The sequence below is a fragment of the Phallusia mammillata genome, chromosome 2 (genome assembly GCF_965637545.1).
Source record: "Phallusia mammillata chromosome 2, kaPhaMamm4.hap1.1, whole genome shotgun sequence".
In the NCBI taxonomy this organism is placed as follows: Eukaryota; Metazoa; Chordata; class Ascidiacea; order Phlebobranchia; family Ascidiidae; genus Phallusia; species Phallusia mammillata.
The window spans coordinates 25,348,756-25,364,573 of record NC_137253.1 but is presented as its reverse complement, the minus strand read 5'-3'; the positions used below and the strand labels follow the sequence as shown (position 1 = coordinate 25,364,573).

At 39.7% G+C, this 15,818-nt stretch overlaps 2 protein-coding genes across 6 annotated transcripts in view; one reads left to right on the top strand and one right to left on the bottom strand.

The window, feature by feature from the left end:
* LOC145215351 (otoferlin-like) overlaps positions 1 to 15,818 on the bottom strand; it is a 54,973-nt gene that overhangs the window by 16,200 nt on the left and 22,955 nt on the right. For all 5 annotated transcript variants that reach the window (XM_080084037.1, XM_080084041.1, XM_080084039.1 and 2 more), the window contains one exon: positions 398 to 556. In XM_080084037.1, the coding sequence (XP_079940163.1) occupies positions 398 to 556 (159 nt within the window). The remainder of the gene's footprint in view (positions 1 to 397; positions 557 to 15,818) is intronic.
* LOC145214546 (uncharacterized) lies at positions 10,580 to 14,104 on the top strand. The gene is made up of 3 exons (XM_080083100.1): positions 10,580 to 10,956; positions 11,812 to 12,009; positions 12,486 to 14,104. The coding sequence occupies exons 1-3, from the start codon at positions 10,684 to 10,686 to the stop codon at positions 12,795 to 12,797; spliced, it is 783 nt and encodes a 260-aa protein (XP_079939226.1). The 5' UTR covers positions 10,580 to 10,683; the 3' UTR covers positions 12,798 to 14,104.

Below are 15,818 nucleotides of genomic sequence, written 5' to 3'. Positions count from 1 at the left end.
CGATGCGCCTGATATGTGTATTCCCACGTAACTTTGCTTTTTTTACCGAAGTGTCAAGTTTTAACCTCTTTAAATGCAAACGCAAATGCCCAGATTAGAACATTTGACATCATAAAGCATTGGATTTGTTTCTTATTTTAGGAGTTTTATTGATATCATTGCGTAGTTTGTTGGTCCGGATATAGCCATGGACGGGCTAAAATTAAACTAATACCAAAATAGGTAAAAATTGTTCGGGAAAATAACTGCATACGCAATTTCTATTCATGGAAAACATGTAATCAGAGTATATCGGGTTTCAAAAAGTTATGTGAAAATTATTTGTAATGTTTTGATCAAAGCATTCAATGATAAAACGAGCTGAGTCATGCTTAGTCAAGACGATTTAAAAGTTTACCTCAATAAATTTCACAGGCTCGGAAAAATTTGGATTTTTCTTGTAGTTTTGTATGAGGCAAGATGACACCGAGCGTCCGGCAATTTCGATGTCGACCCGGGGCTGATCGACAGAAATTAACTGCACCCGCTTGAGGTCGCGAAGTCCCCAGAAAAGCACCTTTGAAAACAAAAAGATTTACATTGGACAAACATTTAGGTGGTAAACTAACACACAAAGTCCAAACTAATTTTGATCGGGATTTCATCTTTAGAGGGTTATAGATTTTTTTACCATGTGAAAGAAGTTCAATACAAGTTAACGCCGTAGAATTTCTTTTAACAGAACTAGATGTAGCTGTACTATACGTAGCTAGAAATATATATGTTGAGTGCTTCACAAATACAACGTTGGCATATGCCCAGGTTCTGATGCAATCTAGGTATTTTGTACTCAATGCGTCAGCACATCTGTTAATTTCCCTAATTGACAAACCCCGCAAATCTGCATTGAATTGTGCTTAGGTTGCGCTCGTTTCGGAAACAGGGATTTTCACTGACACAAACAAAGCTTCGGGACGCACGTCGTTTGAGCAATATCAGCACAAAGGCGTCCGCGGTCTTTTTCACACCCCAGAACGACAACAGCGAAAGGACCCATGCAAAACCATTAAGGCAGTTCTTATTTATATTTAACAAAAATTGGGTATTTTCTTGGAATGCCTACAAGGATGTTGGCCGGTATGTAGCGACATAAGCCTTTCCGTTTTCGTGGTTATGCACAATTGATTGTTGTTGTGTATGTAGATAATTTGTTGCCGAGCAAGCCTGCTCCTAGAAGCGGTGTTCGCAGAACGGAACGGAAACAGCGAATAAACGTGCGTAAATACTTGGGACGCGGAAATGGCGGCCAAACTGGTCGAAACGGTAGGAGCCAGAATTACGGTTACGGTTATTTTTATCGGTGCACGCCCAAGCATAAGAAGAATTATGTTGCAGCAGTTGTTGCAGATTTTCTACAAAGTATGAGTCTCCGAATAAATATTTGCTGCTTTAACTAGAAGAAAAGTAAGATTTAGGTCGTAGAAGTAATGCACTGAAACGCGGTTTGCCTGGAATTGGTGTTTTTAATAGAAACGGAAACGAAGGGTAGGCAAGATAATGGGTTAGTTATGCGAGGGAAGAAATGACGGGAATTTCTTGTAATTAAAGGTTTTGGAAACTTTATAATTAAAAAAGGAAATGCAGGTTCGTTTGGGGGCATCAAGGGCGCTCAGAATACGCGGGGTTGAAAAAAAATTAGGAAGAAGTAACGAGATTTCTTTCATCTCAACAAACATCCATTTAACACATCACATGCAGTGCGTGTATAGGCATAGTACTTTTTAGTTTTTATGTTAAAAGATTAAATAACCAGGTAAAAACAATGATCTACAAAAAACAACGCTGCGTATAAATTCTAATTTTTTAATATTTACTATATTTTAGCAACATTTTTATTTTTGGCACATAAAGGTCACCACACTAATTTACAGCGAAATTTTGATGATTCTATGCCAGTATAAGAAAATCGGTTGCAGGATTTACTGGAAAAACGCAATAAGATCCGACACACGAATGGAGTCCTGTTTTACACGCGTGTCACATTAAGGAGCTATTTTTAACTCAGAAAATGCAAAAATTGATTGCTCAATACGGGAGCAATTATCCCGAGGAACGAGTAAATGAAACAACTGATTGAAAATGCGCGCTTACGTGATCAATCCCTGGTCAGTTGCAACATTCTTTACGCTTTATTTGGGTTCGCAAACGAGTTGATATTTACACACGGCTCATATGCGTGTAAACAGTAAAGCTTTTTGGCGATCTGTCAACTTACAAAAAACTCGCCAGGCATTTGAAACGACATAGTTCACGGTGTCATCAACTTTGACCAAGTTTGCAAAGTCCGTAAATTCCCCTAAGATCCACGAGATAGGCCACAAGGCAACCTGGTACACGTTCGCCGAATGCAGAACGACCCAAGGTCACGAATTCGACCACCCGATTACGAGGTTACTAGGGGACGTCCTGGGATGACTCCATTCCTGGGTAAACCTGAACCAAACACGGTATAACCTCACTTTAAGAATGTGTTACATATGGCATATGATTCCTTATAGAACAGACCGCTGCACGCGAGGCTTACATTAGCATTGTTGACATTTAAAATGTTTGCCATGACGCAGTGCGCGTTCCAAATACGTCACAGGCGCTGAATACGTTTGACGGGACGCGCTTTTAAATACTACATGCAGATCTCGAGGTGGCTTGGGGCTTGGAAAGTCCCTTGAACGGAAAGTCATTGGGGTTGAATCCACGCGTTTGATGGGAGCCCAGGGATATTCATGGGGTAACAATCGCGTCGTGACGTTGTGCAAATTTGCTGAATGTACAACATGGCGGGGTCATGAAAAGTCGCCGCCTAGTAATGAGGCAATTTGCGCCAAAAGCGGAACAAAGCTACGTTGCGTATTTTCTTCCAGTCACGGGTAAGATAAGGACACATAAGCAAGGGTCGAAGAATGCATTTTGTTGAAAGGACAGCAGCGTTATATATTGCGTTTGCTATCAGTTTTTAACAAACAGAACGACAAGGTCAGACAGGCACAATGAACTTTCAACGTAGGAAAGTTTTCTATTAAACCTTTCATTCTTTTACAGAAATTCAATTATCACTATGTTAAGAAAGAACTTATTATTTGCGACTGCCTTAGTATTCGTAGCAAGAGGATGCCCCATGCCCGTGACAACTAGTACGGGAAGGTGGGTGAACCCATGTGCCACAGAAAACCAGGTGAGTCTTGAGAATAACCTTTGTAACGCCACGTAACATGAAGAGATAAGATATAAGACACCGGTTTAAGCACACGTTTGTAAATTAAAACCGCGCCTTAGGGTATGGGGCAAGGTTTTCGGTCTTGTGTACAGTGTTAGTCACTTAAGGCGATTTTCCACGAATTCAAAGTCAAATTGTCAGGCGGTCTAAACAACGACAAAAGCTTGTGGCAACCACCGCACTCGACGGAGATCAAACCGGATTTGGCACAACAAGCGACTCCTGACGTAATCATTGAGTTTTAAAGCGAGCAATTGCGCGAAAATCCGTTTAGTGGAATCGTATGCAAACAATTTCGTCTTTCGGCGCAGACAGGCATGTCGCCGATGTTATGGGCGAGATTTAACAAGGCCCAGTGTTAACAGCGTTTATCCGCTCGGTCACCTTGGTCATAATATAAACACATGCCATGGCACCACAGTAACCTAGGAAGGACGCTTAGTTGATTCACGCTTCACAACAATTTCGAGTACATTCCTCTAACGCAGTGGTTCTTAACCCATTTAATATTACGACTGTGTTCGCGCGCTCATTACAAACGATTAGATTGCGGATAATAGATACTAAACTCAAGTTTTCGGTACACTTAATCAGTCTGTGTTTTTCGTTATGCAAAGTAATATACATACAAAAAAAAATATATTGTTACCCCTCAAAACAACCAGATGAACCATCTTAATCCCGTTTTCAAGAAACTAAAATCACCAAACAAATGTCGCCACAGAACTAGAAATAAATGTAATTACCCCCTGCAATGTGTAAAATCACCCCTTTGGGGATAACTAGCCACGGTTCAACCTTGTCCAAAGTTTTAAATAGTCTGACTAGTTAGCGTCTCATGTTTATGTTGAACAATCGCATTTTTTATTTTTTAAGTGCAACAGAGCAAGCCAGTTCTTACCATTAAAGTTTTGTGTTCATTCTGTTAATGTAGCCTACTTTTTGTACGCTTCGTATGGAACAAACATTTTTTAAATGCATGTATCATGAAAGCGCGGACCTTCAAAAGCCAAAGTCATATAATTTTATTGAAAATCGATCATTTTTAACCATGAAATACACCATTTTTTGGTCCTATTATGCAGATTAAGCGATTTTCAATTTGTGTCTGTTTTAGCACTATACGTCAACTTGTTGGTAGTTCGGAATTGGCTAATTTTTTCCGCTCGCCAAAAGCAAGTTTGCAAAATGGCGGAATCGCCACTCGCCGATATTTACCGCAGCAAAGCGAGACGATTTCGATATATGTTGCGTACAACCTCCCACGATGAAAAAAACACCAACCATTTAAGCTTGTCACTCTTACCGATACATGACTCCTCCCAAAGAGATTAAGTGTATTAACTTATGTAAGTAGCCGGTTGTACATTAAAATCCCTTGGAAGTTGTGTACGAAACTTCCCAGACGATGGTATAACAACAGCCAAAATCACAACATACTCCTTAATTAGACAATTTTGTGGACGCCTTGGCAAGTGTGCTGTATTGGTTAATTACGGGTTCAATCAAGTGTATAATAAGCTCTCATGTCTACAGACTTGCGAATACCACCACTCGAGTGCTATTTAAACAATACACAGTGTTTGGGAACTGGAAACAAGATTTTTAAACAACGGGTTTTATGTTTTTTCGCGCGGAATTTTCGTTGATTCCCATCTATCGCATGAAACCGTTAAGTTTTGCAGCGTTGAGGTTATCCGCACGACACGAGACTTCACAAACACAACGTCTAATTACAACTTGACTTCAAGTGTGAGATCTTTCGCATCTGTTACTTTACGTGGAACCTTCAAAAACACCAAAAACTAATTTCGACAACAAATTTATCATCCAGCATAGTGTCGAAGAAACGTGCATATATTTCCATGTGTTCTTGGGGTCTTGAAAAAACTATAAATCACGACAAATCATAGTGAATACAATTACGCAACGATTACATGCATTATAAAACACACGCGTCATCGCCAACCTTTACACAAATAATGATGCAATCAGCCAAAAGTTTCCGTTTCGTGGAGGTAAATGCATGACGGTGACTAAGCATTTTTTCTCAAACTGCTATCTCGGGCGACTAGCTCCCAAAAATATCCAGTCTATATCATGAGTTACGTCTCGACATAGGCACGAATATATAATTCCTGGTAAAGAAGTACAGCCTATTGACCTGTGACCCTGGGTCGCCTTTTGGGTAATTCGAAAACCGCCTGGGGGACAAGAAGGTCGTGATTTAATCAACATGCTGACCAGGGGTCATTATAAGCAATATTGGACAAGACGATGTAATAAACGATGATTGACCTTACATGCGAAAGTGATCTCCTCGTGGTGACTGCAGTTAACGAGCCAATGAACTGTGGTGAAAAGTTTAACTAAATTATAATTGTTGTTCTATGCAGATTGAGGAACCCGAAACAGCTGTGCTGCATGGCACCACGCAAAACGTGAGACTGGTCAAGTTGAAACATAAGCAGGTAAGAAATGTACATCGAGTATGCTGCTATAATCGTCTCACCATATCACAAGCACAGAATATTCTGGATCTAGGACATCGTCGAATTTTAGAACCGTCGTAAAGCGCATTTTGGTCCGCTTTTTGATTCTATTTGAATAAGGAACTGAAAAAGTCAATTAGGCAAAATATATAATTCCACGATATTCATGGACTGATTTCGTTTCTAGGAAATGATTTTCCATTCTTAGTCCCAAGATTCAATTGGTTTGTTCAAATTCTTTCACTTCTCCAAAAAATATTGATCTACGTCCTATTATGATTATTTGTTTCTGCAGAAGGTACAATGACTGGTTTATTGTATGATTTAAAACTGAACGATCGAAAACATTCAGCCGCAAGTCGCTTAAAAGGCAACCATAGGCAAATTAATCTGACATATGAGGCCATTTTGGTTTTATTCTGTGTTCATTTTAGCGTTTTGAGGTTGGTTACTGCAAATCGTCCACCCCAGTCGGCTACCACACCAATGCTTCGACTTGTCAGACTGTCAAACAGCGACACCATGCACTGGTTTACATCATGACAAGTCAAGCGGGGACTAAGGATTTGTGCAAAAAGATCCCTCTTAGTGAATGGTCGGAATGCTGGAAGTTAGTGAATCTCCCTGGGCCGTGTCGAATGATGGTTATGAGGAACTAAAGCGAAATGTTTTCATTTTGCCAATCAGATTGCGCCACAGACATTGAGTAGGGTGAAAAGAGTGATTCTTTGAAGTTGTTGAAGAGAAATTGCTTTATAGATTGGTACATATATTTTTTATATTCAAGTAAGAAGGTTTATATTGGGACTTTTTGTCGATTCTACATTGTCAATGACGTTGTTAAGGATCTTGAAGGTTTGTGAAAACCATACGGTGCGGTCTTTCAACCGAATCTATCGATTTTTGGTGCAAGGGCTATTTGACAAATAGAAAATTACCAATTAAATTATCTTGTTTCCTAAAGCCAATTCAAATTGAGTGCGTGGTACATTATTTTATAATTTTTTTAACATTGGTTATATATTGGCTTTTTTCTTCAAATTCTATTCGTGATGTCTTCAACACAGCACACGAGTGCAAAAAGGCCACTGTAAAGTTAACGTTTATGTTTACAATAATATAAAACACTATTTACTTTGTGTTTCTTTTGCATTTTACAAATTTTTCGTGTATTGTAGACTTTGTTCGGTTATTTAAACGAGAAATAAACTTTATTGTTGAGCGAAATGATATTTTTCGTGAATAAATGTTTTACAAAATTTTCTCTTTTTTTGATAGCGTATAGGGTTCAACCTTTGTTTTCGCATTGCCGTTACACTCGTTTAATTTTACGCCAATTTTAAGGAGAATTGGTTATAAACGCAAGAGATTAGCTAAATTCAAACTCGAGAGATAAAAAAATCAGTTTCAAGAAATAAAAGACTCGTTTAACTAATACAGGGAGTACACTGAATCAAGGCGTGTCTTTATCGCATCTCTAAAAACTGTGTTGTACTTGAAAGCACGCGAATCCGCAGACTTTGTTTCACGTGTAAACTCTGCTTCAGGCCGATTGCCGTCGTCGACTCAGAGGTCGGTCTCGCGCTTTTTTTCGCAGATCCGAAGGGCTGGTAGCTGCTTGCGGTTAGGTGCGAGCATTTAAGACGGCAGATCGTGGATTCCAGGTCTGTTTATGACTGTGTACGCCACTAATTGGCACTGTACAGTTGCAAGCACCGACAAGGAATTGCTGCCTGCCAGAAAGACGAACGGAAGTTCAGTGAAAGTCAGTGCTCGTCGTTGGAAGCCGACAAAATGTCAAAATGTGACGCTGTGGTTCAATGCCGTTAGTTTATCTCGTTACTTTAGTTGCCGAGAAAAGGCGAAAAGGCAAACACGGGCAACCACGTGTGTTTAAACTGCAAGGACATGTTAGGTATCGTTCAGTACCACGCGTGTATGTATGTTGACATCTTTGGCGTTTTTGAACCCCTTCGCAAAATAACCCCGCGGGCAAGTCAAGTTTATCTATCAAAATTTATCTACGATTTTCATCAGTATTAACAGCATAAAAGTCTGTCTGCAAAGTTGTACACATCGTATCGTATACAACACGATACTTATGAATTTTGTACTATAAATATCTCACGCCTATGCGCACTTCTCTGACTAATGGGCACTGTGGCCCCATAACTGATCATCCCCAATTAAATCAATGCAGCGACGGCGTATAGATTATCTGACGAGGCACAAATTTGTTGCCACGATACCATCTTATCGAAACAAGTCTTTAATACGTCCAGGTATGCCAAGTCATTCGGTAATAGGTATTTTTCGTCTGCTCGACATTGCGCTTAGGCAAGGGTGGCGTAAGGGACAGTTGAGATAAGAAAACAGACGTTTGCTTTTGGCTGGATGCATAGCAGATAGTATGACTTAAAAATGTTAAATGTACGTAAACACGAAACGCTTTGACCAGCAACCGAAGTAAAATATGAAAAAACGATAAGTAACAAAAATAAACAAGCTAAGCCGTTATCTGTCAAAGTCGTGGTCGTTTGCTCGTCCAAACGTTGCGCTTTGCATACTCGTGAAAATGCCCTATGCGCCAACGATACACTTATCGCGTCCGTGCATCTTCGCTTTAGGGTCAAAAATCGTCCCAAAACCGGCTGTGCGACATTTCCAAACGTGCTAGAAAGTTTATGATTCTCGGATATGCCCGGATAATAACACTTTAGGCTCTTTCGGAGATGTTTCAGGCAAGCGAATACCTTTAGAATGGGGTTAAGCGTGAGAAGACGCATTGCCGTTGAAGTTAACGTTTTCCGTATTCATTTGTTCACGAAAGGGAAATAGGCAAACGTCACAATTGCGTGCACCACGTGTCATCAAAGGCAATCCAAATACAACGCCTCTTATAACGTGCTTTTAATACCTTCACTTATGACGCAAGATGACGTAAATCGGTATAAAGCGCAAGAAGCGTTAACTGGGTGATAAAGATTCTGATCGGAAATTGGTTCCGTCTGGTATCTGCATTATCCGCAATAATGCATTTAGGTCACCCGATTTCGGGACGTTTGGGTATACTTCTTAACCTTGGTTTTACTGATTCACCGAAAATCGAGTAGACTGCAGCTATCCCCGAGGCGCAAAGCATTAAAATCTTACGAACACCGCCAACCAATAATTCTGTATAGTTTAAGCCAAAAAAACACTCACAAATGACCCAGATGACGGCGACGAATAGTTGTGGTGGGGTAAGGCGATTTTAAAAGGTTTGTAAGCCACATAAAACAACTCTGCTTGTGTACTGGTGAGATAATCCGTTCAACTTTCCAGAGCAGATTTGTCAGGGTATCGTAAACACCTGCGTGATAAATCGGCAAAAATCTCGCGCTGTTTATACGCCATGTTGAATCACTGAGAGCCGAGCGAGATCAAGGAGTCTCAAATAGCTTTTAGGTTAACCGCGAGATGAGCACATTGCCCTAAATACCGAGGAACTTTTGAATTACTATATGAGCAATGTAGCACTTTGTGAAGCAGCAGATTGACGCTAAATTCTTAGGGTAGAAAACAGTTAGAGTCTGGGCGTTACAAAATACAACTTTGCAGTGGATGTCCGAGAAAAAACCCACACCCGTGTCGCTATACGGATGTTGGTGGGCAGTTGTGTCGTGGAGTAAACGCGATTAAGCGAGAAAGAATGCGATTACGCGACGTGGCGAACCTCAAAAACGAAATTCGGAAAATCGATAATTCCGCTTAATCACGTACAAGTGAGAAAGCGAGAGCACAGAGGTCCGCATATCAGAACTATAATGGTCGTGGCTCGTCTTAAGGCGTGTAGAAGCGACATTAGCGAAAGTCCTTGAGGAGAAGTAACTGGAAGTTTTATATACCAAATAAACTTGCTATGCGATTCCGTTACTTATAGGATTGGTGATTAGCACCGCATTTCTGCAGTGTGTAAGGTAAGGTTATTAGCGAGTACAGTTCAGTACAGGGATAAACAAAGGCTATAATTGTCGCTGTAACTCATGCTACAACGTGGTACATCCAAGTCTGTTTACACTTATAGTTTTGTTTTAGGACTGTCAACAGTTTTCAGTAGTGTTATTTGGAACATGGCAGAAGTGTAAAGTTGTCGATATGGCATTTGCTAAAGGGCTGATTAAATTAATAGTCAATGTTGTGAAATTACATGCAATTAAAACTTAACCGCTGCTAGAGAATGCTTATCAAAAATTCGTGTGGGGTGGTTAAAATTGTACAGACCAGTTCAACAACAATATTTTCAAAATCGCTTGATAATGCAAGGCACCAATCAGCCAACTACCAATTTCAATAGGATAATATCTGCTTGAATTTTGGAAATTCGAATGTGTATTGTTTGCATTGCAAAGATGTGCCATTTTTGTAACGTAAACAAGTTACACTCTGTTTGAGATAACTTTGTCAGACAAATCACTTTGAAGAACAGATTTCACCGTTTACCAGATAAAAAACAATTGTTTAATTTGGGTTTCGAATCGGTGTTAAAATGGGTCGAAATGCTTTAAATTTGGCACGAGCTTTTGCAGCCGTCACAAATTCTTAATTGGTGCCTGTCACAGAAAGAGCTGGATAATCTGGGTGTATACGAGCGATTATTAGTCGAAAGTTTATGCGGTAAGCCGAATGATTCGGTCACCCAGTGCATTGCTGCGGGATTGTCCGTTAAGTTAAACTCAGTTTTTGCTCAGGAGATAAACCAGTGTACGACTTCGATAAGAGCAAGGTGCAAAAAGTCCAGTAAAGTCATAATGTCTTGGCTAAAACAATTGAAATTTCCTGACATCTTATCTGACAATGTCTTTTTGCAGAAAACTAGGGTCACATCGTTAAGGCTGCAATGAGAACGACCCTAAACGCGCGCAGCATCCTTGCGCAGTGACAGTGATTCGAGAAGATATGGAATTGCGAAAGACGCGGGTTCCATTGCGGTTTGCAGGGAACCTCAGCATTAGATACGCAGTGACGATAGTTTCTGTGTTTTGTTGTCTCGTGGCAAGCGGTCAGCAGAACTCTCAGTGCATGGTTTGCTTAAAACACTGCGCGGCTGAATGGGACAGCATTGGCGGACTAATGCTATGCAACGCCTGCCTGGATAGGAACAACTGCAGAGCGAGTGATCTTAGTCTGTTCTTCTTCGATTATCATTGTGTCCCCTCGCCGGTGACCGAGGTGAATAGCATTTGCGTATTATGACGCATTTTATTACGGTCCTCATTCTATTTGAATAAGGTGATTCACGTTGTTCTGGGAAATTGGTCAACAGCTAATGCCATATGAGTTTTTCCACCCTCTTTGAACTCTTTGGGGGTCGCTGGTATTAGAAACTACGAGATTTGGTATATGGAGAGCGTGTAATTCATTTTTAACCCGTTTTCGAATAACCACACAGGGCAATTTCAAAGAGTTCAGAATTACGGTAAAGGCCACAAGTCGTAGGTTTAATCAAAAAATGATTTATTCTCTAGCGCAAAAATGTGGTGGTTTTAACGAATCGCACGTTTTGAGCTTGCACGCGAAGATTTGACAGAGTCGATCGTTTCGAAGAGCTCTTCCTTAACCGCGTGACTTCTAAACAAATAACAAAGCTGGGGCATTAACGAAGATAGCGCTAGGCACGGTGACATGCCCAAGGCGAAAGATTGTGCGTCTTCCAAATCACTAATGTTGATGATGTACACAAAAAGGGAGCGCTGCAAGAAAATGAATGGCTGTTATATAGCTTATAACGCTGTTGGGTAAATTGTGCTTGAAGTAATACACCAATGGTACGAACTGGTTTAGCGGGTTCACCAAGAGAAAAAGTGTTGATACCTTACTTGCAAAACGATTTTCATACATCCTCGTTATGTAATGTGGTATGAAAACATCCCAACATACTATTTTTAAGTCTAATCTTTCAACACACCATTTTATGTATAATCTCCCAACACACCATGTTAAGCCTTGTTCAGTATTCCAGTGGGCCAAATGTAGCTATTTACGATACAAAAACGTCAGTGTACTTATAACCTGTTTTCTTTGCAGAGAGTCAAATTTTCTTGGATGGACATGTTAACGTCGGTGCAAAAAAGTCGCTTTATGAACGACACGGCCGCACGGGCAGCGGCGGTCAACATTTCCAAAGAACAGGATGAGGATGTCACAAGGGGTCCGGTTGTAAGAAGTTACCAGGGACAACTTCAAAACAAAGGAAAGCGCGAAGTATGTCCGACAAACATTAAGGTTAGTTGTTTGTTCCATTACTTATTATCACGTTTAAAAGACGGGTGGTTTAGCCTCAAATTTGCGGATACGTACTTTCCCAAAGATTAAATCGTTGACGTTTTGGCTTTTTCCGAAATTTTCCAACCAAAAAACAAGAAACTGAGACAGAATTAAAGACTATTTCGCTAAATCATTAACACCAGAAAATAAAAAGAAGTTTGTCAAAATAGCAACGTACACGCTATCACTCCGTCATGGTTACTTAAAAAATACCTTCACTGTTTTAAGCACAAAAACAAGCCGTATATATTTAAATTGATAACATTTTCCATTCCAAAGGGATACTAAAGGTGAAATATAAGTATCTTAAACAAAACGGTTTACAAAGTCTTCATTAAAGAGTTTACGTATAATATATATGTAAAAGGGCCCTATTCATTACACTTGATCTTTGGATACTGTAATCACAAAATAATCTTTATTTTTTTACGCAGCTTCATAACCCACGCACAGCCGAACACGTATCAGGTCTAGTTGTGCGTCTCATTTCCCACCCCGGCATGAGTCAGTACTTTTTTCTGGGCGAATGCCGGTACAATCGACCCGCATACGTGAAGATGAACCCGTCTGGGGAATGCAAGACAGTGAAACGCCGCCACAAGGTTCTCTTTACCATCAGTGAACGCAAGATGCAGGTCGCAGGCCGCAACAAGTTCAACAATTGCCACCTTTTGGACCCAGTTGGCAGGCATTACCTGTGCGACGATTGGGTAAAGCTCAATACGACTTGTTCGCTCTTTATTTGATATCGATCGGCAAACGGCTTTGACACTGTGCCAAAAAATTCATTCGGTCAGAAAAGGTCGTAATGGCTAGGAGACGAGGAACCACAGAAGGTGCTACTATCTGATAACGGCTGCGACTGTTTACAGGGAAAGGGTTCCATGACATTTGGGCATGTGCACATAACAAATGAAGAGGTTATGGTTGAAATACCGCTAATCGGTTTTCCTCTAACTCGCAATGCAAGGCGCCGATGATCGGGACAGTTGCTATCTGATGTATCACTGTATTATAGCTGCTGTACAACTGTCAAGTTATTTCCATTTCACGATGAACGACATTTCGAAGGTACAATGATTATATTAATTATGGCAAAATTATTGTTTGATGTTTACCAATAGCTATACACATGACCGCGCTGTCCCTTTTGTAGGTGCAAAATACACTGTGCTCAAACGAAAAGTTTTAAATCGTTTTAGTGTATGATTCAAGCCCTGACTTAAAAATGTCGTACAAAGCAAAGAATAAAACAGCTTTGCTGCTCCGCAATTGGTTTTAAGGCGTAATCACAAACGCAGCATTTTTCCTAGCACAAGTGCCAGATAACTTAATTCGCATGGGTGGTCTGTCAGATTTGTAATCCACCCAGAGCGATGTAACCATTTCAAAGGTACTCTTGAGATTTTTTTAATAACTGGTCTCAACAGCCTCGAAAATAAAGTTACCCGTTGGACGCATAGCCATTTTCGCATTATTGCAGAGTCCGCTTTCTCTATGTTGCATAAATATATTAAATTTTAAGCAGTTTTTTCTGTGCGTCAAATCCATCATTGTTTCGAAGCAAGTAAAGCAAAGTTAACGCTGTGCGTAGCAAAATGTGCTTGACAAACATATTCATTCAAAAATTTTCTTACACAGAAAACAATATATAAATCGCTCTGTTTAACCACTGTTGCTGTCCATTCAATCCACATTAGGTATTACACTAATTCACTTTATCGATTGTTTAGCCTTTTTTTTCTGAAATATGAAAACAGTTAAAATATTTCACAAAATACCACACTTTTTTAAGAATAAAGAACGTTGCAAAAAGTGGTAAATTCTTGTAAGAGTGAAATGTTCTTTAGTGTCCTAGGGTGCAACCTTTTTTATCAACGTATTATTTTTCAATTAACTTACACTATACGTACGATGTGCACTTTTTTCGCTTGCGTGCTTTTTGCCGTTTATATTTATTGTTTCGCATTGCCACCACTGTCAAATCAATAAACAGAAAACAACTTGATCTGATGTGTGACATGTGTGAAACGACACAAAAGTTTTTTTTACATAGATTGGCCAACTGAACTTTCAGGAGAACGAACCGGCCTTAGGCAAATTATGGATCGTCATTTTAGGGTGATGGAATGTCTGGTTGCATGTTTTGTTTAAAGTCAAGTGATTTAGATTGGCACAGTTTTTTTATCGTATACGTAAAACGTCACTTGAATTTCAAGTCAAGCGAGATTGAAAAGAAAAATTGTGCTGACCACAAACCATCAGAACCGTCGCCAGATTTCCTACACAGTGGCTTTTAAAGTACGCCATTACAAAATTTTGAGCAATTTACCCCAATCTAACTTGAAACATGTTTTCGAAGACACGCTAATTTCCTTTTTTGCTCAATATTTCGAAAACCTTACTCTATTTCCACCCACGCTAAGTTCAACAAGAACACCGTTTAAGGTTTTTATCTGTTGGACATAGCCAACATGTACAAGATAAAAAAAAACAGCAAGTGGAGCTGCTTTCAAGTTACATGCAAGCTTATCAATAGCTGTAACCATAAGATAGGCACAGGCCGCCCAATTCAATCAAATAAGTAAATGAACCATTTTTCCGTCATATAGTTCATCGCAAATTTGACCTTTGACCTCGTGGCATTTTGTAACATAAGTATATAGCAGAAAGTATTTTTAATGTCTTTACACACCAATATTAACCGACTAATCATTACTGATTCGTAGTAACCCAGACCGGCGATAGTTGCCATCTGGCTGAACCCAACAAAAACAAACCGATTCTTTCGCAGATGACACTGAACCACAGCAAAATGTGCGTGCCCGGCCCGGAGGGGCTTAAAAGGCGGCAAAATATTTACGTCTTAAACGGAAGCGTATGTGTTACTAGTAACACTAATGCTGTGAAATCATAAATGAAGAGGTGGCTCTGATGAGTCTAATCGCAAACCTGCGCCGAGCTTAGCACTTAATCCTGTCATTTGGTCTTGATATTGCAAAATGATTTATGCCCCTATTGCGCATTTGAGAATTCAAATATATGCAGCAATCAAATACAAGCTATAAAACTTTACCCAACCGTCGCTTGACATATTAGCAAAACAGCACGGTGAAATTAAAATAAGTCAGTTTTAGGAAATGGGCTGTGTTGGGGCCCTTATAAGGTATTTGGCAGGCTTGAGGTACAAAATGAAAAGTACACAAACCCTTCGTTTTAGAACACTCGTTTACCATTTTATTTCCATTCAGGGCTGGAAATAAGTATGACGAGAAATATGTGCATCATAGCTTTCCAACCAATTAAGGTACACCCAAATGGGAAAAGTTGACCTTCGTTTAGAAGTATACAGAACATAAACCAAAATGTTTGGATACGTATAAGCAACCTAACTATTTTAAATTTAAGCATTTTACTATTATTTTTTTTGCAATGGTTACATGGAATTCAGAATACCGAACCTTAGTTTTTTAATTTTCGGCAACGTAACGGTCAACAGGAACTAACAACCACCCTGGATCAAAAATAGCCTGCATGTGTCTAATTGCATCAATGGTTAAGTGCGATTGACAAACTTTTCACAAAATTAAAATACGCGAAAGAGTACAGTTAGCAAACACGATATCAATCGAGTCGTTTTGTTTGATTTGAAACAACTTTTTGGATTTGAATATTTATTTTAGCATTTGAATCCTCCAGGTTCGCTTTTTGAAATAGCCTATCGTTGTGTAGGCTTCAATCACTTTTGTTTGCTTAGGGATAAATTT

Coding starts and splice junctions, on each gene's coding strand:
- LOC145214546 (XM_080083100.1), top strand. CDS start 10,684: ATGGAATTGCGAAAGACGCGGGTTCCATTGCGGTTTGCAGGGAACCTC. Junction 10,957..11,811: donor TCCCCTCGCCGGTGACCGAG/GTGAATAGCATT, acceptor TTTTCTTTGCAG/AGAGTCAAATTTTCTTGGAT. Junction 12,010..12,485: donor TATGTCCGACAAACATTAAG/GTTAGTTGTTTG, acceptor TTTTTTACGCAG/CTTCATAACCCACGCACAGC.